General features: G+C 47.9%; 2 protein-coding genes across 3 annotated transcripts in view; both read left to right on the top strand.

Moving 5' to 3' along the window:
* NLRC5 (NLR family CARD domain containing 5) overlaps positions 1-1,250 on the top strand; it is a 51,522-nt gene extending 50,272 nt beyond the window's left edge. For both annotated transcript variants that reach the window (XM_083452833.1, XM_083452834.1), the window contains one exon: positions 392-1,250. In XM_083452833.1, coding sequence (XP_083308959.1) covers positions 392-473 — 82 coding nt within the window. In that variant the 3' untranslated portion in view covers positions 474-1,250. The remainder of the gene's footprint in view (positions 1-391) is intronic.
* A 3,006-nt stretch (positions 1,251-4,256) lies between these two features.
* CPNE2 (copine 2) overlaps positions 4,257-22,251 on the top strand; it is an 80,201-nt gene continuing 62,206 nt past the window's right edge. The window contains exon 1 of the mRNA XM_083452918.1: positions 4,257-4,835. The gene's annotated coding sequence lies outside the window, so the exon portion shown is untranslated. The remainder of the gene's footprint in view (positions 4,836-22,251) is intronic.

The following is a 22,251-nucleotide window of genomic DNA, read 5'->3' as shown; positions in this document are numbered from 1 at the left end:
ACAGAGTTGTTCCACCAGGCCTTTAGTCTGGGCCCAGCCTGACTCCCTCCTCTGGCAACCTGCACAGAATTTTGCTTAACGGTTGCCATTAATTTGATTTTAATTAATTTTTATAATGGAATGTTTTTAGAATGTTGGATTATTTGATTGTTTGATTATTTAATTGTTGTTAGCCGCCCTGAGCCCCGCTTTGGCTGGGGAGGGCGGGATATAAATAAAATTTATTATTATTATTATTATTATTATTATTATTATTAAAATTACATGTTGGTAGTGCAGCTTGCTGAAACGAAAAAGCTTTTATCAGGTGCCAACAGCATTCCAGCAAAGGTTCCTGCCTCCTGTCAATGGGCAGGGAGTTCCATACTTTCTCTCTCTTTGTCTTTTCTAGTCTGTGGCACAATCAGATACCGAGCGATGTTGAACAAAAGCTGAGGAAGGAAGAGCCACGGCTGCATTTTGCCTTCTTTTGATGAACCAGCAGGGAGGGAATCTGGCTCCTGCCAGGCATGGTTTTGCTGCTGGCCAAGGAAAAGAAGGAAACTGAGCAGGATTCTGGGCTAGCACATAGGTACTGCAACTTCTAAAGAGAAACAGAAGCTGCATGATGATACTTCATCCTCGTGGCCAGAAATGAGCAGCTTCTGCTTCCTCTGCTTCTCTGGCGACCACTCGTAGCCGAGTAAAGTTGTCTTCCATGAACACAGTATTAACAGTAAGTCCGTAAGTGACTGTGGAGGCCAATTCAGGATCCACACGTCCTTCCACAGTGGGGACATAGGTTTCCGGGCGGGAGTTGGTCATGGTGAGGGTTTGCCAAACGTAAGCAACAGCTTACAAAAGAGTAGAACGCTCACTTAGAGAAGCAGGATCTTTACCTTGGCCTGATTGATGGGAGCATCTTGCAAGAAATCCCAAAGTTCATCTGTGGCAAGGCTGAGTCTGGGCTATGCTTGTTTGGCACTGAAAATACCACTTCCATCAAGGTGAATACTGATTAAGAAAAACTGGATCCTGCAACATGTATTGTGGACAGTTGTTTGCTTTTGCTTTATTTATTTCACTGATACTTATTTTGCTTGCGTGGAAGAAAGCTGTGCAGGTGTGGGGACGGGACTGCACCTGCAGCCAACCTGACTTTGGAGACTTCACCAGGATGAACCCTGTTTGATGACTGCTGTCACAAACATAAGGACTAGAAACTTGCAGGGCATTTAAAAAATGAAAATAAAAACAGAGATCGCCAGGAAGCTGGATTCTGTACCTAGTATCACCTTGTACACTTTTCCTGCACATGTGTAGAATTTCACACCTTCTTAGTTTCCAGGACGAATAGGGAAGAAATTCAGTTCTCTGCATTTTGCAGTGCAGTTCTCCAGCCAAGCAAGTTGTACGTAAATGAATATGATCAGGGTAAAGTGTGCATGAAAATGCATATATGGGTGACAATGCATTTTGGCTTTGCAAAATTGTGTATATTAGGCAAAATTGTGTTTGAACATGTATGTTAGGGAGAAACTGTTGATGAATTTTCATGAAGACTTTTTTTTAAAAAAAATGCAAATGGATTTAGAAATGTGGAGAACCAAATTTAATATTGGAAAACTGAGAGAAACCAGAATGGACAGATATGCCCATCCTTAGTTTTCACATATCACAACCATGACCATTCATTACTGTGGTTCTTCAACCGCTTGGCTTGGATACAGTAAAATCTCGGAATGGACACCTTCCTGTTTCAAAGATCTTGCAAGCGGGGTTGATAGTGAGCAGAAATCTACAGATTCCTTCAGTTTCTTGACTGATTAACTCGATATACCCACTAGAGGGCACTGTGTCCTTATGGAAATGCCAGAGTTTTTCCAGTTAAAAGGTAGGTGTGGTCTAGAGAAGAAAACCTCAGAACTTGATGCAGCCTCACTCAAAATCAGCGCTGATGCTGGTGTCACTTCTTCTCAGGCAGTGGAGGTGGGGGGGCAGGTGGGGGCAACAATAAGGCAGCACTTCCTGTTTCGCCTCAAGTGGCAAAACGGGACACACCGCCCCCGATTCCGGTGGGTTTTAGTTCATTTCCAGCCTATCAGGTTTTGTCTGTAGTGCCTTATCTGATGTGAGCCCACCCACAGCAGGTTATGCAACACATGAACCTCAGGTGCTCTAAAACAGGGGTGGCTAACCTGTGGCTCTCTAGATGTTGTTGGACTCCAACCCACCTGCCCCAGTGGTCAGGGATGGTGGCAGGAGCTGTGGTCCACCCCGTGTCTGAAAAGCCACAGCTTTCCCACCCTGCTCTAAAACCTTTGACATACAGGTTTCCTATAGATGCAGCTTGGGATGAGCGAGAAAACCCTAAATTCCCAGCAATTTGATTGAATTCCTGTTACGAAATGCCAACAGCCAGTAGGTGTCAGATGTATCCTGTGCCTTCTTTCCTTTTGCCCTTTCTACTGGCTACTGGGCTACAATTCTGTACCAGTTGCTATTCTTAGTCTCCACTTTTGCCCTTTCCTGCACAAACATCAAACACAGGCTGGATGCTTGGACATTGCCTACAGACAGGCAAAGAGCATTGTAGGTTCTGGCCTTTTAGCCTCTCTTTTGTTTCTGATTTGCTTAGGCTGGAACCGAACTTTGCAATACAAAGAGTTGGAGCACTGTTAGAAGATGCGGCTACTTGAGGTAGACAGGCAGGCACCAAGGACATGGCAGGTGGAAGTATCATCTCTCTCTCTCTCTCTCTCTCTCTCTCTCTGTTGAGCTGGGAAATTACATTACAAACACTTGTTTGCATTTGTGGCCAGGATGGTGCTGCTTCTGTTCAAATGTTTCATGCCAAGGAAAGTGGTAATCAGCACTAGAATTTTGTGCCACAAATTCCCTGCAAGAATTTCCAGATAAGTCTATTGCTTTGAATAGGTTTGGTGGAAAGATAAAAGGAGGAAATGCATCACCCTCTGGAAAGTTTACAAAGAACTGAGCTAATGCATTTGCTGAACAAATACAGTCAAACCTTGGTTCTCAAACAGCTCCATTTTCGAAAGTTTTGGCTCCTGGATGCCGAAAACCTGGAAGTAAATGCTCTGGTTTTTGAACCGTTTTTCAGACCCTGAACGTCTGACGCTGCTTCTGCTTGAGTGCAAGAAGCTCTTGCAACCAATCGGAAGCCGTGTCTTGGTTGTTGAACGTTTTGGAAGTCAAACTGTCTTCCTGAACGGATTATGTTTGGCAACTGAGGTTTGATTGTAGACATTTTAGGTGGGACTCGCTTGCTGCTGTTGTTTGCATCTATCTTGAGAGACAATGGAGTGTGCCTCTGGGTGGGGAGTGAAGTTAAACCGCTGCGTTAACAGCACTGAAGTGACCTCCCTGGGGCACAAGCCTGGGCAGTGTGTATGGAGATCCTGGGCTGCCCAGATGACAAGACCCCACTCTGGGACTCTCTGATGTAGTCCAAAAGAAGGCAGAGCAATACGTTTGCTATCAGCTTGGCTACAGGAGTTGCCGGAAGCTGCCATCCAACCGTGTTAGGGACTCCACTCTGGATTTGCGTAGCGCTTACTCCTTAGAATTTTCTTCTCCCAAAGATATCCCGCAAGGCAGCAGACGTTTAGGATCAGAGTTTTCCTTCTCCTGTATGGGCTGCCTTCCCAGGTTGATGAGCCCCATCTGCCCCTCACAGCATGTGCAGAAACAGCCTTCTTGACCCTTGGCCCCACTGTTGGTCTCGTCCACTGGAGCCTGTCTTTGCATGCAGGGTAAGTCCCTAACTCACCGAGAGTTTGAGACCCTCATCTGGTTTAGCAGTTTCCTGGGATGAAACCTGAAACTCAATGAATTGAATTGATTGAGCCTGAAACTCAACGAATCTTAAAGGGAGTCAGTGTGCTATTGTGGAAAAAGACCAGGACGAGGGAGAAAGACCCTCGGAGGGAGAAACCAGGGAAAGAGGACCTGAGGGCAAGAACAACTCTTCCCCTCCTGTGTTTCCCAGCTACTGGTATTTTAGACGCATTTCTCGACAGCTCCCTCCACCACGAATTTGTTTAACCCTCTAAGTTGGCGGCCATCGCCGCCTCCTGTGGGAGGGAGTTCCGCTGCTTAACTGCATAGTTAAGCAAACAGGGGGCTCTGCGCCGAAGCTACGCGGCCTTCTGTACTCGGGAAAAGTCCACGTCTGTTGCGCCATCGGAGGAGACGTCCCGCTCCGCTAGGAAGGAAGCCTCCCCGCGCCGGACTTTCCTTCCGAGTCCCGTTCCAGTCGGGCTCCGGCTGGTGACTACGAGCTTTCCTTGCGCCGCCCCGAGGGGCTGCCTGCCTGGGGCCTTGATCGGCGCAGAAGGGGAGTATCCCGAGCGGCGGAGGGAGGCGGGACGGGCGGCACGAGATTCCGGAGATTTTGGCGCCTCCGCCCCCCGGGAGGGGCCGAGCTCCCGCCCGCCAGCCCGCCCCTTGCTCGCCCGCCCGCTTTCCGGGTGGGCGCCGTCGACGCCGCCGCCTGGTGCACTCGGGGCTGACCGGAGCGCAGTGCCTGAACAGGGACGCGGCGCCTCCACCTCCTACCGCCGCCGCTGCTCACCGACGGCTCTTTCCCGAGGGCTCCTCCGCCCAGGCGAGGCTGGGCGAGGCGGGCGCCCAACTGGGAGGAGCCGCCGATTCCGCTGTTGCTGCTGGTGGTTGGCGCTCGGAGAAGACGACAGGCAGCGGGCGAGGGAGCGATCTGCCGGGCAGCGGCGCTGCTCTCCCCCGGGAGACTCCGCTGAAACGCGCTCGGCTCCCTGCGCCCAGGCAAACGACCGCTTGGGCTCGCCCTGCCCGCGGTGAGGAGCGCCCGAGCGGTGAGTACCAGGCAAGGGACGAGGGGTGCGTGTGGGACTGGAGACCCCCTCCCTGTTCCATTGCGCCGCGACCCCTTCCCAAGGCTTGGATTTTGCGCGCGCGCGCTCTCTCCAGCTTGCAGGCTGCCTCTTTTTGCTTCTGGGAGTCCCGTTCACACGTGCCGCCGTACCAGACGCGAGTTTGCCACGGAATGGGCGCTCGTGGAGCCCCCTCCCCATGCCATATCTAGATGACACACGTGTTCGGCGAACACAAGTTTGCCCCCACCTGTTGGTCTCGTGTTTCCAAGGCCAGTGTTTTAAAACACAGCTTACTGGGTTCGTTTATTTTCTGAAGAATGGGTTGCGTGTGCGCCGATACTCGAGAGCCGCCTGTTTTGGTTCGGGGTGAGCCTGCAATTCTGCATGTTTCTGCCTTGGGGGATGCTGATGAGAATGGCTGAAAAATGGGAGACAAACGTTGGAGACAACGAAGCAGAACCCTTTAGCAGAGACACGCTGGAGACAGGGAGGCAGGAATCCCAAAAAGGGTATTTCTGTGTGAGTGCAGAGTGCCTTAAACACAGCCAGCCTTAAACACATCGCAGGGGGCAGGGAGAATGGGCTTCCAGGTTAAAGAGAAGCAAGCAGACTGAGGAGCTGGCATCTGCCATTTTTAAAGTGGGATTTTGGGTGACCCCCCCCCCTTCTCTGGTTGGTTGGTTTAATTTTGCAGAGAAGGGGGTGCTCTCTTGACAGACTGTGGAAGGCTGCGGTGTCTTGGGGAAACGAAGGGCAGCATAGAAATGCAATAAATACTTCAAAGAAAAATATTTCAATAATTTGTATGCCACTTAGTTACAGTACTAATTAATTACAGAAGTTAAAATCAGCCTTCTAAAAAGCAATTAAAAACTCCCAGAAGCAATTGCCTACTCTCAAACAGTTTCAGTGTCGCTGCCAGAATGCAGGAGCACCCTGCAACGTCCCAGATGTGGGGACTACCAGCCCCTAGTATTTTCTTTCTTTCCAGGGCTGAAGCTCAGTCTAACCCAAGGCTGTGGCTTCAGGTGTTGTCACTGGATTTGGTTTCAACAGTGCATGGAAGGCCACAGGTTTGCCCCTTCCCACTTTACGACCTGATGTTGTGGCACCCTGAAGCACCTGTGCACAGTTTGCTCATTCACACCTGCTAACAGGTCTCCAGCAGGGTGGAGAGGTGCAAAGCTTCAAATCAGTCTGCCCCCATCTAGTTTTTTCTGCATGTTTTGGACTACAACTCCCATGAGTCCCTGTAGCCAGCAGCACCAGTGGTCAGGGATGATGGGAATTGTAGTCCAACGGCACCCAAAGGGCCGCAGGTTCCCCACCTCTGGCCTGACCCAAAAAGGTTGTTGGGCAACCCTAAAAGGCACTTTCCCTCCACTTCCCTAGGCCCTCTCACCACAAGAACAACGGCAGCTGGCCTGAGGCCCCTCTTCCATTGGGTTTTTATTGGTATGGCGTCCTGTCTATGGGATGTAATCACCAGTGCCACTTGTGATTCCCCCCTTAAAAAAAAAAAGATACTCCCCACACCTGTGCCAGCAGGTGGTTGTCAGTATTTAGAACTATATCTGCTGTTACTCATTGCTCTTTGGTTTTGTAGTATTGGGGGTTTGAAAACTAACTTTAGAGAGACTTTGTATTGTGGGGTTAAAAAAAATTATATAAAGTGGCTTACATAAGGCAAGATAGCTCTTTTAAATTAAGGAATATACAATTCAGTGTTGACTGCTTCATTGAGTAACTGCATCCGAAATATAAATGGAAACTAGTGTTAAATCACACATTTCAACCTCCCAACGGCTGCAGTTGTTACTTGCTTGTGTGAAACTGTTCTAATTCATCTCCTTAGAGCACTACTTCATCTTTTCCTTCGCTGGATGTTTATTATTGAAGGTTTATTATTATTATTATTATTATTATTATTATTATTATTATTATACAATGGAATGATAGCAAATATAGTAACTCTGTACATCCAGAAATGTCCCAATCGGGGAGCTTCGCACAGGTGTCTGGTGGACCACAGTGAGAACAGGATGCTGGATGAGAGGGGACCCCTGTGTCCTGACCCGGCAAGTCTTTTTTTGTAGGTTCTTATGAAGAGCGTATTATATTCCTTTAAAAGGGGGGAAAGATTGGGGTGGCAGGGGAGTGTAGAAACAGCATCCACCACAAAGAAACAAAAGCGGGGAGAGGAGGTCTACATGAGAGGAGGGGGGAAATATCATAGTGTATAAAGATAAATGGTGTTCTGTTTTAATTAACTGGTTAACTGAATTATTAGGAAGAACTTTCTGGCAGCAAGAGCTGTTTGACGGTGGAACAGACTCCCTCCAAAGATGGTGGACTCTTCTCCATTGGAGGTTTTTCAACAGAGGTTGGGATGCTCCTTCTGTCAGGGATGCTTTAGATGGGATTCCCACATTGCAGGGAGTTGGGCTAGATAACACTCAGGGACCTTTCCAAATGTACATGGAATGTTTGTCCCACCCTAACTCCTAAAGGAGCCCAGGGTGGCAAAAAGATGGAATTAAATATAAAATGAAAACAACTTGAAATATTTAAAGCAACGAAATGAAATCTCAAACCATTAAGAGCATCCAAAAGCACTTAAGAACAGTCCCATATCCCCATTATCCTATGGCCGTGCTGGCCTGGGCTGATGGGAATTTTAGTCGCAAACACCCAGAGGGCACCAGACTTGGGAAGGCTGTTCTCAGCCATTAATGTCCAACCTGTGTGCCTTGAACGAGCTGACCATGTGCTATGGTACAGTAGGTGAAACTCCAGTGAACTCCAAAGAGTTCATCCAGAAATGAGGATCCCCATTGCATCTCTGCATGAGTCATTGCCCTGGTAGTTTTGCTGCATCTCGGAAGAGGTTTTGTGTGTGTGTGTCATTGCATGAACTCCTGCTTGGGGTTTGTCTCTTTTAAATGAAGAGGCCCAGCCAAATCAGCAGTCCCAACAGAAGCACAATAGCATGGGACTCCTCTGAGCATACAAAGCTGCCACATACCAAGGCAGTTCATTGCACTTGTCTGCACTGGTTTCAGAGTTTGAAGCCAGAGTCGTGGCTGGATAGCCAGGGATTGAGCCTTCTGTGTGCAGAACAGATGCTCTACTACCTTCCCCGATGGCTTCTCAGAGGACCTGTGACTTACACCTTTGGAAACATGAAGGTGAACCATAGCTATCAGAAGTTGGGACGTGCTGTTGCAGAGGTTGGGGTCCCAGTCTTCCTTGGCACTTGGCTTGGTTCTGGGAAGTCCACACACACACTGTTCTCCTCTGTGAGAACTCCCCCTGCTTTGTTCTTCTTGTTAAGCTCTGCCTGATACTGCATTGATGTTTTGCCTGTATAAACTCAAGTTCCCGTCTTCACCTGTTCTGGGTGTATGTGTGTGGGAATCTCCTTTCAACCTTCGCAAAAGCCATGGCAGGGAGATGGAGGCTGGCTCTGTTTGCAGCAGGTTATGCCCTGGTGCAACTCAGTGGCACTTGCGCTATCGAATCAGGGACTAAATGAGATCTCGTAACCCCATTAATCCATCCCGATTTTGCATTTGGTTCTGGAAAATTGCTGTAATTACTGTGTCCTACTTGTTTCACACTCTCTCTCTCCTGCTATTGAATAGATGGTGACTCGCTCTCTGCAGCAGTTATCTGAACAATATATTGGCACTTCCCCAAGATAAGTGGCTGGATCTCTGAAAATGTTGCTGAATAGAGAAAGTTCATTGCTTACAATTGAGCTGCCTGTTCCTTTTTCTTTTTCATGCCTTCATTCAAATCAGATTCCATCCTCACTGTCGGAATGCACTTGATCTCTACTAGCTTCTGTGGCTTGCAGTACCCAGTTCAGACATTACACTTACATAGATAAGGTTAAGGAAACCTTGGTTTGGCATGGTGTCTGGATGGGGAAACTGTGGTTACTGCCCTTATTTCATTTCAAGGGAACCCTGCAGTGGAGCACTGAGCAGCGCCATAAGACAAAAGATTACTCTAAAGCTGCAGGTCTGGAAGCTCAACCCATTGTTTGTGTTGTTAACCATGGTTAGCCCAAACTGTGGCTTGGGATAATGTTGACCTGGTGTAGCATGGTTGATGTTCCTTGCACTCACCCACTGTCAAAGGAAGGCTGGAAAGGGCTCAGAGGTCAGCTGATCCAAGCTCTGGTCTTGGGGGAAGGCAAAAAGGTCTAAGGGTTAGAGACTTTTGCCTGTCCAGGCCCATTGTGAAATGAGAGCACGTCCACCGGTGAGATTTAAATACTTCACTCCATTAAGTGGGTAGCGCTGTGCGGGACGCGGGTGGCGCTGTGGGTTAAAGCCTCAGCGCCTAGGGCTTGCCGATCGAAAGGTCGGTGGTTCGAATCCCCGCGGCGGGGTGCGCTCCCGTCGCTCGGTCCCAGCACCTGCCAACCTAGCAGTTCGAAAGCACCCTTGGGTGCAAGTAGATAAATAGGGACCGCTTACTAGCGGGAAGGTAAACGGTGTTTCCGTGTGCGGCTCTGGCTTGCCAGAGCAGCGATGTCACGCTGGCCACGTGACCCGGAAGTGTCTTCGGACAGCGCTGGCCCTCGGCCTCTTTGAGTGAGATGGGCGCGCAACCCTAGAGTCTGTCAAGACTGGCCCGTACGGGCAGGGGTACCTTTACCTTTACCTTCTTCTGCTTGCTTGTGTCTTGAACTGGGCGTGTTCCCTTGGCCTCTGTTTCCCCTCTGCCCTTAGAGGGAGGCTCAGGCAGAGAAGGGAGGCATCACTCAAGGAGCCACTGAGCCCCCTCCCCCAGCCCAACTCCAGGTAGAAAGTCTCAGGTTCAACCCCCACCAGCCACATCTCCAGGTACGGCTGCAAATGTCCCCTGCCTGAAACCCTGGAGAGCCCCTCCCAGACAGTGCAGGCAGTTCTGAGATAGAGGGACTCATGGTCTGATTTGGTATAAGGCTGCTTCCCCTATCTTTCTTTGAAGGAAGAACAAAGGTGATCAATTGAGCCTTAGAGGTCCTTTTAATGAGCAGGCATTGAACTCAGGAAGACAGCACTTGGAGCTTCTGAAAGGCCAGCTCTTTCTAACAGTTCTAGGTCAGAGGGGCAGCTTCCAGCTTGAGCGCTGGTTCTCAGGTGTGCTGGAGACAACGTTTCCAATTCATCGGACCCACAAGACTTTAAAGCACATTCAAATCTGCTTTCTGCATCCTTATTACAATGAGGTTATCCAAACTCTGTAATAACAACTGCCATTCAAAACACACACTTAAGAGAGAGGTCGACCCTTCTGACATCTGGTTTGCATGTTAACACTAGATCTTCGCATATTTACGCTTCCCTAGAATATAACCATATGACTTTCGAAATTGAGAAAGTTGTCAGACGTCATTGGCATATTCTTAAGGACATCTCTGGGTGTGATAATACCCCCCTTTTTGCCAAACGACGCACCAAGTCACTAAAAGATATATTGGTGCATATGGATTTAAAATCAACACCCATACAACGTACGTTGGCAGGTCCTCCACGTGGTTCCTTTAAACGTGGGCATTGTACCTCCTGCAAATTCGCTCTGCAGGTAAAAGAGTTTAACAACAAAGAAGGTTTTAAGTTCGCTTTACAGGCATTTGCCACATGTGCTACTCCACGTGTAATTTACATGATTAGATGTCCCTGTGGATTGTTGTATGTAGGTCATACTCTCAGACCTATCAAAGTAAGAATATCAGAACAATGATCTAGGATCAGGAACAATGTAATAGATGCTCCTTTAGTACAACATTTTATCGAAGCGTCTCATTCTAATGAGGACTTGCCATTTTTTGTAATTTGGACACTTTCAGGTCCTGTAGAACGAGCTAAAAAAATCCTTATGCAGAAAGAAACTAGGTTTATTTTCTTATTCAGTTCCTTACATGCCTCAGGTCTGAATACTGAAATTGATTATAGTTGTTTTTTGTGAATTTGTACTAATGTTTACATGTAGAACACCTGAGCATGGACTAAGTTTGTTTCACCTCTGTGGGCCAAGTGGGTTATTTTGAGTACTTAATTGTGCATCTGTGGATTGCTATTAACTTTAGATCCAAAAATTGTTTACATTAATGTATGAGTTTGTATTAATGTATATATGTATATCATCTGAACATGGATTAAGTTTGTTTTATTTTTGCTGTGCCATATGGGTCACTTTAAGAAAGATATTCTGTATCTGTGGATTTCCAACACCTGTAACCCAATCAATAGACTCTGTGAAAGGATTTTGTGGAACCTTTCATGTGGCTTGTTTGGACTTTATGAACAGACAGGTGGAATAGATGGACATGGATGGACCTTGTGCATGAACTGACTAGAGAATGATCTGATCCACTGGGTCTTCTGCTTTGTTCGTTTGTTGAACTTTATGAGTTACTTCTGTTGAAATTTGATACAATGAATAGTATACCTTATTTATCTAAGAACACAGCTGGTTAAGTCTCGTGTGTTTATTGAGGAGACAACGTTTGGGCAGATCTGACATTCTGTTGCTACCATGTTTGTGGCAGGCTATAAAAGTTGTTATATGCGCAAGATTCTCTTGGCCCCTGAGAGATCTGGTAGGGGTGGGACAGGCTTCAAACCAACCCAGAACTACAGCTTGCTCCTCTGGAACTTCTGGGTTTCTGTGGTTGCAATGCAAAACGCCTTGTAGCAACTGGTAGTTCCCAGTTCCTCCACTGTGCTCTCTGTCTTTCGAGAATGAGTAAGCTCTCCACTTTTAAAAGCTGTTTTTGGCTAGTTGCCCTCAATTCTTGTGGGTGAGGTTGTTGTTGTTGTTGTTTTTACAGCAGTAAGCAGACTTCTTCCAAATGTCAGAAGTTGTCAGACTGCTTATCCTTCTAACCTGGCAGAAGCTTTTGAGGCCTGGGCAAAGAGGAGAGCCTCTCCCGCCCTCTCATCCTTTTAACTAGAGACCCTGAGGGTTGACTCTGGGACCTTTGCATGCCAAGCGGGTGCCCTGCCACTGAACTTGAGATGTTGGCCAAGGCGCAAAAGATGAATCCTTATTAAATGATGTCTGATAAAGGTTGCTAGAGCCTCTAAGGCTCAGACCATGAGAAAGGTGGAATACAGCTTGGTGGGTCTGGCTGCGCTTGGCAGCTGAGGGGGTGGAGCTTGAGCTGGGGGTGGAGCTAATAGCAAAAGCTCTCAAACTAAGCAGAACACAGCCTGCTGTGTGTAAACAAACAATCATTTCCCAGCAGGAAATAGTCTTCAGCTTATTTGGCAATAATGTGAGTCAGGAAGGCGTAACACCTTTCTAGCAAATGGATCTGTTGAACAGAGAGAAAGACCTCAACTCAGATCTGCATACCAACCTCTTATGCCCAAGTGCTGCAAGATGACTCAGTTGGACAGAAGCGCTCTCTCCTGGGGACTGACTGGGTTGGGCATATGTGTGCTGCCTTCTTTTTACTGGCAGGCTGTTAAACATGGCCCTGCAAGCAGAAATCTAGCAGGAAAGGCTTCTTCCATCACTGTGTGGTGATGCCAGTCAGAAGCTTTGCTTGCACTCCCAGGGACATGTGTGGATGGTGTAGATTTGGCTGAGGCTCCTGGATGGGCCTGAGGCATGTTGCCAGGCACCCAGGTGACTCTCAATCATTACAGGGGAGACTCGTGTTGAAAACACAGGATGGTTTCCCCTCCCCTTTCTTTGGCCGCCTCGTGTGATGCAGCACTGCCCCCTCTCCTCAAGCCATAGGCTGTGTTCTTAATGTTGGAATTGGATTTGTTTGTGAGCTGGATTCGATTTTGCACTCACGGCTGTAATTATAAAGGTTGCCTGCTGACACAGGAGAGAGAAGTGGGCGTGCTTGTGTATGTTTCATTCATTGATGCCCATTGAGTATTAGAGGATACAGAAAGGTGCAGCTGATTGCCACTGCCAAATGGTGTTGTGAGCTGCGTGAGAACAGCGGTGTCATGTTGGAGGGGGTTGTCTTTCAGCATGGCCAATCATGTATTGCTAGTCAGACATAATAGGTTATACTTCCATTCCTGGGGCATCTTTTCAAGTAAGGATCAAAAGCACCTTTTGCAGAAAAAAACATTGTTGGAGGGAATAAAACTGCACCATAGAGATCCAGATACCAATTCTGGGGAAGAGGATGGCACATCAGATACTGCCTTCTGTGCTAGACCATTGATCATCCAACTCAGTATTGGCAGTGACTCTTCAGGGTCGCTGGCAGGGACCTCTCCCAACACTACCTGCCAGGACCTTCTGCATGCAAGGCTGAGGCTCCGCCATTGAGCTACAGCCCTTCCTGTAGTTGATCCATTATTTTGGATTATCTCATTTTCTGGAAAGACAAGATGACACCTTCTCAGTTCCAGGCACAGAAGCCAACCAAGACTGGCAGCCGGATCTGACTCCAGCAAGGGGAGTGCTGGCGAGGGGACAGGCCCAGAGTGGTTTAACTGCCCATTTGTCTTCCAGGGAACTTTGGGAATTGCAGCTGTGGGAGGGGAATAGGGATCTCCTGACAATTCTCAGCACCGTTAACAAACTGCATCTTCTTTGGGGGAAAGTCATGATGGTTTCAAGTGGCATTGTGGTTCTTTAAATGTATGGTGTAAATGTGGCCTTGGATCATTTACTCTTTGTTTAGAGAACTTTGGTCTCTTTCATTCACTGAAAAGTGTAAGCAAACTGGAACTAACTTCCAGGGTGGCTGGTAGCATTAGCAGCGCTTTAGTAGTCATTTTAAAATGATTATTTAAGGTTCAAGAAGAATTTTTATCACAGTAGATGAGCCATGCCAGGACACTTTTTTTCCTCCCCCCCCCCCCCACTAATCTGAGCTGTTTGACAGGCCTGGCTGTGCATTTAAGCTCTGAGCAGGATTTATTTTAGTTGTATGTTAATATTTTAATACATTTTAAAATGCATTGGCATCTTTCTTGAGGTTCCAGGGATGGGAATAGCAATAAGTTTGACAAATCGTTCATGCATCCTCTTCATTTTGCGGTCCACCCCATTGGCTCATAGTAGATAACACGTTTGCTGCAAAACTCCATATTGCCTTGCTTAAACCCCCAGCTTGCTTTTTCCATGGCCACCAGGAGTCAATATGAATTGTGGTCAAAGTTCGCTTTGTTTCTGGAAGAACCCTGTCCTTGTTCTAGGCATGCTTTGGAATAAGCCGGCAGAGTCCTGACCGCACCACCTGACACTGGACTGCACCACCTCAGAATGCGGATGAGCGGGGGAATCACATTTTTAAAGCACTATCTGTGAAAACCCCTCTCTGAATATTACCCCTGTGCCACAGGTCCAAAACAAAGACCTCCTTCCTAGTCTGCTAAAACAACAACAACAACCTTCCAAACTCCTTGCAAATAAAAAAGTAGTGCAACAAAGGTCTGGGATGGATCCCCCCCCCCTATTTTACTTTTGGGGAATCATGGCTGATTTTTTGTTTTGTTTTAAGCATAGGGAATCTGTACTTCCCAGTCTGCAGTGGTAACATTCATTCTGCCGCTGCAAGACTCTCCCATCTGACTCTCCTGCCCCAAAGCCTCGCATGGCCTCTCCCCATCATCTGCATGTTGCTTGTGACAGGACCCTCTTGGGGACTGGATCTCCAAAAGAATGGGGACTCTGGGATCGTGCAGAGCCTGTATGTGTAGATTCCCCTTTTCACCTGTCTCACTGAATGTGAAGATCTCAGAGGTAGGGCTCGTAGAGACTGGGGGAGGCGGTTCTCTTGTCCTCTCCATGCGCTGTATGTTCACAGGGAGTGGCCCAAGTAAACATCCTTCTAGAACTTGTGCTTCAATGAGTTTCCAGGTAATGCCCTCCTGTATCCCCTTGTGGCCCCAGTTTGAAGCACCAATTACAAGTATGGCCAGGAGTGGTCTCTTAATCTCCACTTTCATGAGCTGACATAACGATGTAGGCAATCTCTTAGACCTGCTGGGTCCAGGGTTTGTGTGTTGTGTGTTGTGTGTGTTTGTTTGTATATACACATACAATCTCTGTAATGCGTACATCAATAAGAGACTGGAGCCTGCTCTGGCCAGTGTCCTTTCCCCCCTTTCTCTGGTCCTATCTGCCACAAACTGCCTTGTGGACGGGAACATCGGAGGTTGACCCCTCTTCCAGGAGGTCTAGCTGCTTGATCTTCCTTTTCAGTGTATATCCATTGTATCTTATCATTGTTTTGGCATCAAGCCAACAAATAAGATGCAGAATGACTAAATATATGACACAGGTAAAGTATTTATTTATTTTTTATTTTTTTGCACTTCATATATATGCACATATGAATGGTGTCCCCATCTTTCCTCCAAGCAGCTTGTGGCAGCCGGGCCCCTCCCACTTCATTCTTTCCCCTCCCAACATCCCTGGGAGGTTGGTTAGGCTGTGACCAAAATCATCTAGTGAGCATCATGGCCAAGTATAAATTTGGAGCCAGGTCTCCCTGGCCCTCCTGCGGTGTTCTAGCCCATGGGGGGGGGGGAGCTGGTGCTCATCAAATGCTATTGGGTTCCCAACTCCCATCAACCCCACAGCGTGGCCAGTGGACTCAGGGATGGTGGGAGTTGTAGTCCTCCAGCAACACGCGGAGGGCTAGAGGTCCCTTTCCCCTATGCTAGTCCTGACCCCAGTCCTGGCTCTAAAGTAGACCTGGAGCTCTTTTGTCTTCAGTGCTGGCTCCAGGGGAATCTTTGGCAGGATGCCCTCAAAGGATTCCTTCCACCACCATTGGTGCCAGCTGTTGCTTGCTAGGCAGAGCCAAGGAAGAAGCAGATGGTGAGCCTGCCCCTCTCTATTGACACTCCTGCTGCTGTTTTCTTGCTCTTACCCTCTGGGCCAGAGGGAGCAGGTTGCAGTCTCGAAGGGGAAGAGGAGGAGCTGGTCCAGGGGGCTCAGGTCAATGGGCCCCTCTGCTGGGGTGTGGGGCCATTGACAGATGCCTGAGTATGCCAGTCCTTGGCACCAGCACTGTTTACCTTGACCAAACAAGCATCAAATTCACTCTGGGCACCCGCCCCATGGCAGTGCCTTGTTGCAGTTTTGTGAAGTAGGCTTCTTAAGGCCTTTGCTGGGTTCCCTCCTTGCTTTAGATTGGGGCTGTTCTTAAGTAGCTTCACTCATTAGCTTTGTTTGGCTTGCTGCCTTGCATAATGGCAAAAGGTGGAAAGGAGCAATGCAAGAAGCATCCCTGTAGAACAAGATTCCCATCCGCTCTCCAGTCACCTGCTGAGGATGGGATGAAAATCAAGGGAGATGCTTTTTTTAATGGATCCCTTTAAGAAACAACCCCAAGCTCTTCACTTTGGTCTGGCTTTCATGAGCTGGGCTCTCTTGTTCCTGTTCTCGGACCCTTTTGTACGGACCATGTGCATGTGGAGCAAGCTTGTTTTCTGCTGGGGAGGACCTGAACCAATGGCCTCCAATGACAAGACAGGAGATAACAACTAAAGGTTAGGAAGAACTTTCTGAGGCTAAGAGCTGTTCGTGGACTGGACTGCCTTGGAAGGTGGTGGAGTCTCCTTCATTTGAGGCTTTTAAGCAGGGGTTGCGTGGCCATCTGCCAGGGGTTCTCAAAGGCAGTGGTAGTGAAGGCTCCATCTTCCAAGAACTAGGGAGCTTCACAGGTATCTTTTGCTCAATAACTAAGTGTGACCCAACAGCTCTTCACTGCTTGACTGGTGGTTGGGTCATGGTCAACAGCTGAGGGAGATGCTCCATGATTCCGATTCTGTGCCCTCTAGTAACACTTGAAGTGGCACTTGCAGCTCTTCTCACCTGCAGCTTGATCAATGACCTCTGGAGGTTACCTGCAGCTGCCGGTGAGATTGGCAAGTGGCATTAATTGTGGGAATCAGAGGTGTGAGGTCCTTCCTATAGAGATCACTGTGTCCCACTGGGTTTCTCCATTCCACCAGTATTCCACTATGCTCCCTGTATCAATGCCATCCTCTTGAGACAAAGCACTCCAGTTCACCATGTTGTCTCAGAGGCTTCTAGCATTGGTGTATAACCACTTGTATATACTATCTCTCTCCAAGTGTCTTTGGCACTTGTGGCTTGACTTGCAGTGCTTTGGCCTCTCTCAATTGCTGTTCCGTGCGCCTGTAGCCAAAACGCCTAGTTCTCCTCCATCCCCATTTAATTTAATCATCTTCATTCATACCTGGGGGAGAGATTCATTCTGAACCTGATCCTCCTCAGCTCCTGATACTGAAGGAATCAGCCCTGCGTCCCTTCCTTCCTAGCTCCCCCCCTCCCCCCGCCTTGTGGAAATGTCCAGCCAGTTTGAATGCATGCTGTGATGTCATTGCAGCTCCTTTACTCCATATCACCGGTTGCTGTTTGGAATTGGGGGTGGGAAGCACAAACTTTTGACACAATGATGTTATGTCTCGGGAAGTAGGCGGCAACCCTTTGATATTCATAAAAAACAACCAAGTGTCTTTTTACCCTTTAAAGATCAACAGATTTATTGTGGCATAACCTTTTCTGGGCTAGAGGCCACTTCCTCAGGCCCATGCCAGAACAAATCTACCGGGCTTTTTTGCTGCCACAAGACTGTGCTTGCTACCCCTCTATAAATAGTTACCACTCTGCATGTAGCATCTCACCTTTGCCAAAGCGAATCATCTCTGCCTGACCTTTGCTAAAGGAAGCATCTCTTTGGAGGCGGATAAGTGTGCTCAATGCACCTCTCTCTGCTGAGAAGAGATTCAGTTCTCTTGGGTGAGCAAGTTCCTTCTTCCCAACTGTGAATAAACTCTACAGCACAGGGATAGGAATTAGCAACAGAGCAGTCCCCATGCGGCTGGCTTGTGTGAGCTGGCAGTGGAGCCAGGAAAACTCTTACTAGCTGTGGCTTCTCACTGCAGAAATCACCTGTCCCTCTTGTGGTATATTAAATTGAGCGAGAGAATTTGCAAAAGTGCTTGTAAGCATAGCATGCGGGGGATGGGAAATGGTCAGAGGTTCTGGATGAGTTCAGACATAACAGGAAGCTGTCATTTCCTACAGGGTGTGCCTTAGGCTTATGTGTTTTATACCCTGGAAGGAGGTATAGATGGATACGTGCTTCATAACCTTCATCTATGGCCGTTCCTCATGTGCCCCATCCAACGGAGGTGTGGGTGTGATGTGAGAGTGAGGCCTTTTCAGTGGTAGCTCTCCATTTGTCAAATTCTCTCTCCAGACCTCTTGAAATTAACACAAGAAGAGCCTGCTGGATCAGGTCAGTGGCCCATCGAGTTCATTTCTCACAGGCGCCACCCAGATACTTCTGGGAAATCAGCAAGCAGGGTTTATCCACAAGAGGACTTCCTGCTTGTGGCTTCCAGCAACTGTTAATCAGAAGCACTCCTGCCTCTGTCTAGTTAGTACAGTGGTACCTCGGGTTAAGTAATTCGTTCTGGAGGTCCGTTCTTAACCTGAAACTGTTCTTAACCTGAAGCACCACTTTAGCTAATGGGGCCTGCTGCTGCCACTGTGCCGCTGGAGCACGATTTTTGTTCTCATCCTGAAGCAAAGTTCTTAACCCGAGGTACTATTTCTGGGTTAGTGGAGTCTGTAACCTGAAGCGTATGTAACCCAAGATACCACTGTAGTCATTGACGGCCTTCTCCTCCGTGAATTTGTCTAATCCTGTTTTGAAGTTGTCTAGGTTGGTGGCCATCACTGCCTCCTTTGGGAGCAAGTGCCATAGTTTTATCTCTGCACTGTGTAGACTTTAATGGACCTAACTTAGCCATAATAAATTCATCAGGTCTACTCTGAGTAAAACATAGTTGAGAACACCCCCTCATTTTTAATTTGGAGGGTTGTCAGTGCCTTTTCTTGCACTCCTTGTTCAAGCTGGGTGAGCAGGACATGCTGTTCTAAAATATATTGTCAGATGAGTGTCTTAGTCTGATTTAAAGATAAAAAACCATGGGAAGGTAGGTGGGAGCCTTGAAGTTTTCACCAGCACCCAGTGAGCCGACCCACAGGTCACCTGGTTGCAGCCTCCCGTACTATATTGAGGTGCCCTGTAATTATAGCAATTGTTTCTAAATTTGGTTCTACACATATATGAATCAGATTATGCAAATTTTATACACATCTCTGTCCTCATTTGTCCTTTTTTATTTTGTGCGCATGTGATTTTTTTTCTTTTTGGCCCTAAGATACAAACTTTGACAGAGGTTTGTATATTAACCCAGGAAGCTGAATATAGCACAGTCCTAATTGTGTGACAGTGCCCAAGGCATCTCTGATCAGAAGCACAATTTCTTTCCCAAAGGTGATGCTCTTACTGACTTCAAAGGGAAAGTACTCTCCTGTGCATCCATGTACTTAAGGTATTGTCTATTAAAGTTGGTGAAGCTGTTTGTCACCTACAGCAAGGAAAACCCAATGTGGCTCTCCAGGGTCTCTCTATTTAGTGCTTGGCGAATTTCAAATGCTGCTGGAAAGTGTCCTGGAACTCTGACCTTGCCTCTTGCTTGTATGGGTGGTGGATAAAGACAGGCATGTGTGTGGAGGTAAAAGGAACATTTGTTGCTCTGCCCACCTTTCCTTCTAGCTCTGTCCCCTACTTGCCCATGGCCTTCAGAAAATTGCCCAGGTAGGAATGCAGCTCCTTGGGCTGGGGAAAGTTCGTTTCCGCTGACCTCCAGAAATCCTTCTTCCAAGCCCTTCTCCAGCAGCTTGAAGTAGTGCAGCCCAAGGAACGCTTTCATTTGACCCTGCCGGTAGTCATGCGAACTAGCCCCAAGTGCACTACGGTTGCATCTCACGTTGGAGTTTGGTTCCATCTACGTGGAAATTGTGTATATCCAAACCAGTAGAACAGCCCTGTGGCTAGCGGGTAAGGGAGAGAGAAAGAACTCTTCTGTACTCCCAGGACCCATATGCTGAGTGGGCCTCGTTCCCCTACCCGCCCCCCCAAGCAAGGCAGGGAGCTTAAGATCTTGACACTGGAAAACCTTAAAAAGATCTGGCACAAAGAGAGCTTTTAAGATCTCTGTCTTTCTACGTTTAAGTGGTGCAGTTTCAACCAGCCGGCCTTCAACCGTGTAAGTTCAAGACCTCGCAGGCTAAATGAGCATAAGATGCAATTGGACTGTAGTTGCAGGTAAATCTCAGCACCCCCTCCCTACATTGCTGCTGGATCCAGCTGAGCACATGACTTCTGGATATTCCCCCCCCCCCAAAAAAAATCTGTCTTTAACCCTACCCTACGGTGTATTATTAGTACAGTTGGAAACTCCGTGTTGCCGGCCCGCAAGTGGTGATTATCTACTAGAGCTCTGCAACTCAGCGTTTCCACTCAGCGAGACTCACTTTTCTTTTAATTGCACCTTTTGAATTGTCCTGCGAGTCTCCTTCCTCTTATCTTTCAGCCAGGCTCCTTAGCTTTGTGTTAGCCAGGCCTCTTGCATTCCACCGACTCTCTTTCCGTTTTGTCGGCATAAACTGACCGAAAGAATCCCCGCGCTTGCAGACGCACGCAAGATCACGATGTGTTCCATCTTTAGCTTGCAGAAGTCTATTGAGATTGAAGGTGAGTACTTGGGAGTCCCTTTGATTCTCTGCTCTGTCTCCAGATCTGCCCCCCCCCCCGCTAGCTCAGGCTTCTTTTTTTTAAAAAAAATCCCACCTCATATCTTCCACCCAGAGGCAGACACCAAGGACTCAGTTCTAATCCCTGGTTAAGTCTACAGGTTCGTCTTTCTACAAAGCAGACACTGTGGAACTTCTTCTGTGAGTCTGCTGTGCAATTTGATGTTATTTTTTGTTGGTGCATCTGTGTTTTTATCACTGGTGAGGATGGTGTGGAAAATGCTTGGTATTTAAGCTGCTTTCGAAAACTGCTTGGGAGAACTGTGCACCTTCCCTTTGAAACAGCATTGCTAAAGCCAGGGCTGTCTTAAGCATATGCAGGGCCAGGGTGAAAAGATTCACCCGGCGCCCCCCCGCCCCAGGTTGCCGAGTCCCAGGCGTGCAGGAGGGCGGAGCCGGCCGGCCGGCCGCCTCAGCGTCTCGCTGGCTTGGTCGCCCCTGAACTCAAGGCGCAGAGCCGTCCACAGCAGAAGAGCCCACCGCGGTGCTCCGACTGATGGGCGGGCTCTTCCCCGGACTCAACTCTCGGGCCCCGGACTCTTGGCCTGGTGCCCCTGAGAGCCCAATGCCCGGGTGTCCTGCACCCGTAGTGCCTATGGGTAAGACGGCCCTGGCTAAAGTCCTGCTTGATGTCATGGTACATGACAAATCTTTGCTGGAAGATACAGTGGTACCTTGGTTTGCAACCATTTTGGATTACAACCATTTTGGATTACAACCACGTCAAACCCGGAACTGTGTGTCCCTTTTTTTGGATTACAACCCATTTGGGGGGGGAGGCCCCATTGGTGAAAGCACGCCTTGGGTTAAAACCTGTTTTGGTTCACAGCCGGACTCCGGAATGGATTATGGTTGTAAAGCAAGGTACCACTGTAATAGAGAATCCACTCTAGTTAGTGACTGAAATCAATTCATTCTTGCTAGAGAATCTCCACTGGTAGGAACTTAACTCCTCTCATGTATATGAAGCTTCTTCACATGGAGTCTAACCATTGGTTCCACCAGAGTAGACCTTTCCTATCCAGGTGCCTCCAGATCTTTTAGACTGCAACTCCCATCATTCCCAGCTGGCAAAGCTGAGGCTGGTGGGAGTTTTGTATCCAAAATATATGAAGGGTAGCAGGGTGCTTTGCCACCTGACAACTTCAGTCCTTTTTGTCCCTCGCAGGGTTCTGTACGTAGTCGTGCTGTAAACCTAGAGTGAGGAACATGCATCCATCCATGTGTTTTTGGACTACAACTCCCATCATCCCTGACCATTGGCCATACTCATTGAGGCTGATAGGAGCTGCAGTCCATGAGTAAGCCACCTTTGTGTTAGGATTGTAGGCCCTTAAAATTGGGACTTGTTTGGTGTTGGCCCCACACCTGGCAGGTGCTGCTGGGTAGGGTGAATATTGTTGGCCTGGACTATGGATGAGGGAGAAATTCAATTTAATATCCATTTAAAGATGAATTTAGCAAAGGTGTGTTTTCCAAAACAATAAAGCCGGGGTTGCTTTGGAAAGCTAAGTAAGCTGGGATAGCTCAGTCAGTAGCGGGTGAGACTCAGAGTCGTGGGCTTGAGCCCCACAATGGGTGAAAAATTCCTGCACTGCAGGGGTTAGGACTAAATGATCCTTGTAGTCCCTTCCAACTCTATGGTCTTGTGATTCTGCTATTCTGATTCTGTGGTAGGGTGCTCTAGTGTTTGAATCCTACTTGCTGGTTTCCTACAATTCTATGAGGACACTGCCATCCTTTGCAATTTGTGCTTATCTAAATTTGCAAT

This window comes from Podarcis tiliguerta (genome assembly GCF_965153285.1).
Source record: "Podarcis tiliguerta genome assembly, chromosome: 8".
In the NCBI taxonomy this organism is placed as follows: Eukaryota; Metazoa; Chordata; class Lepidosauria; order Squamata; family Lacertidae; genus Podarcis; species Podarcis tiliguerta.
This window is presented reverse-complemented; position numbering and strand designations above follow the sequence as displayed.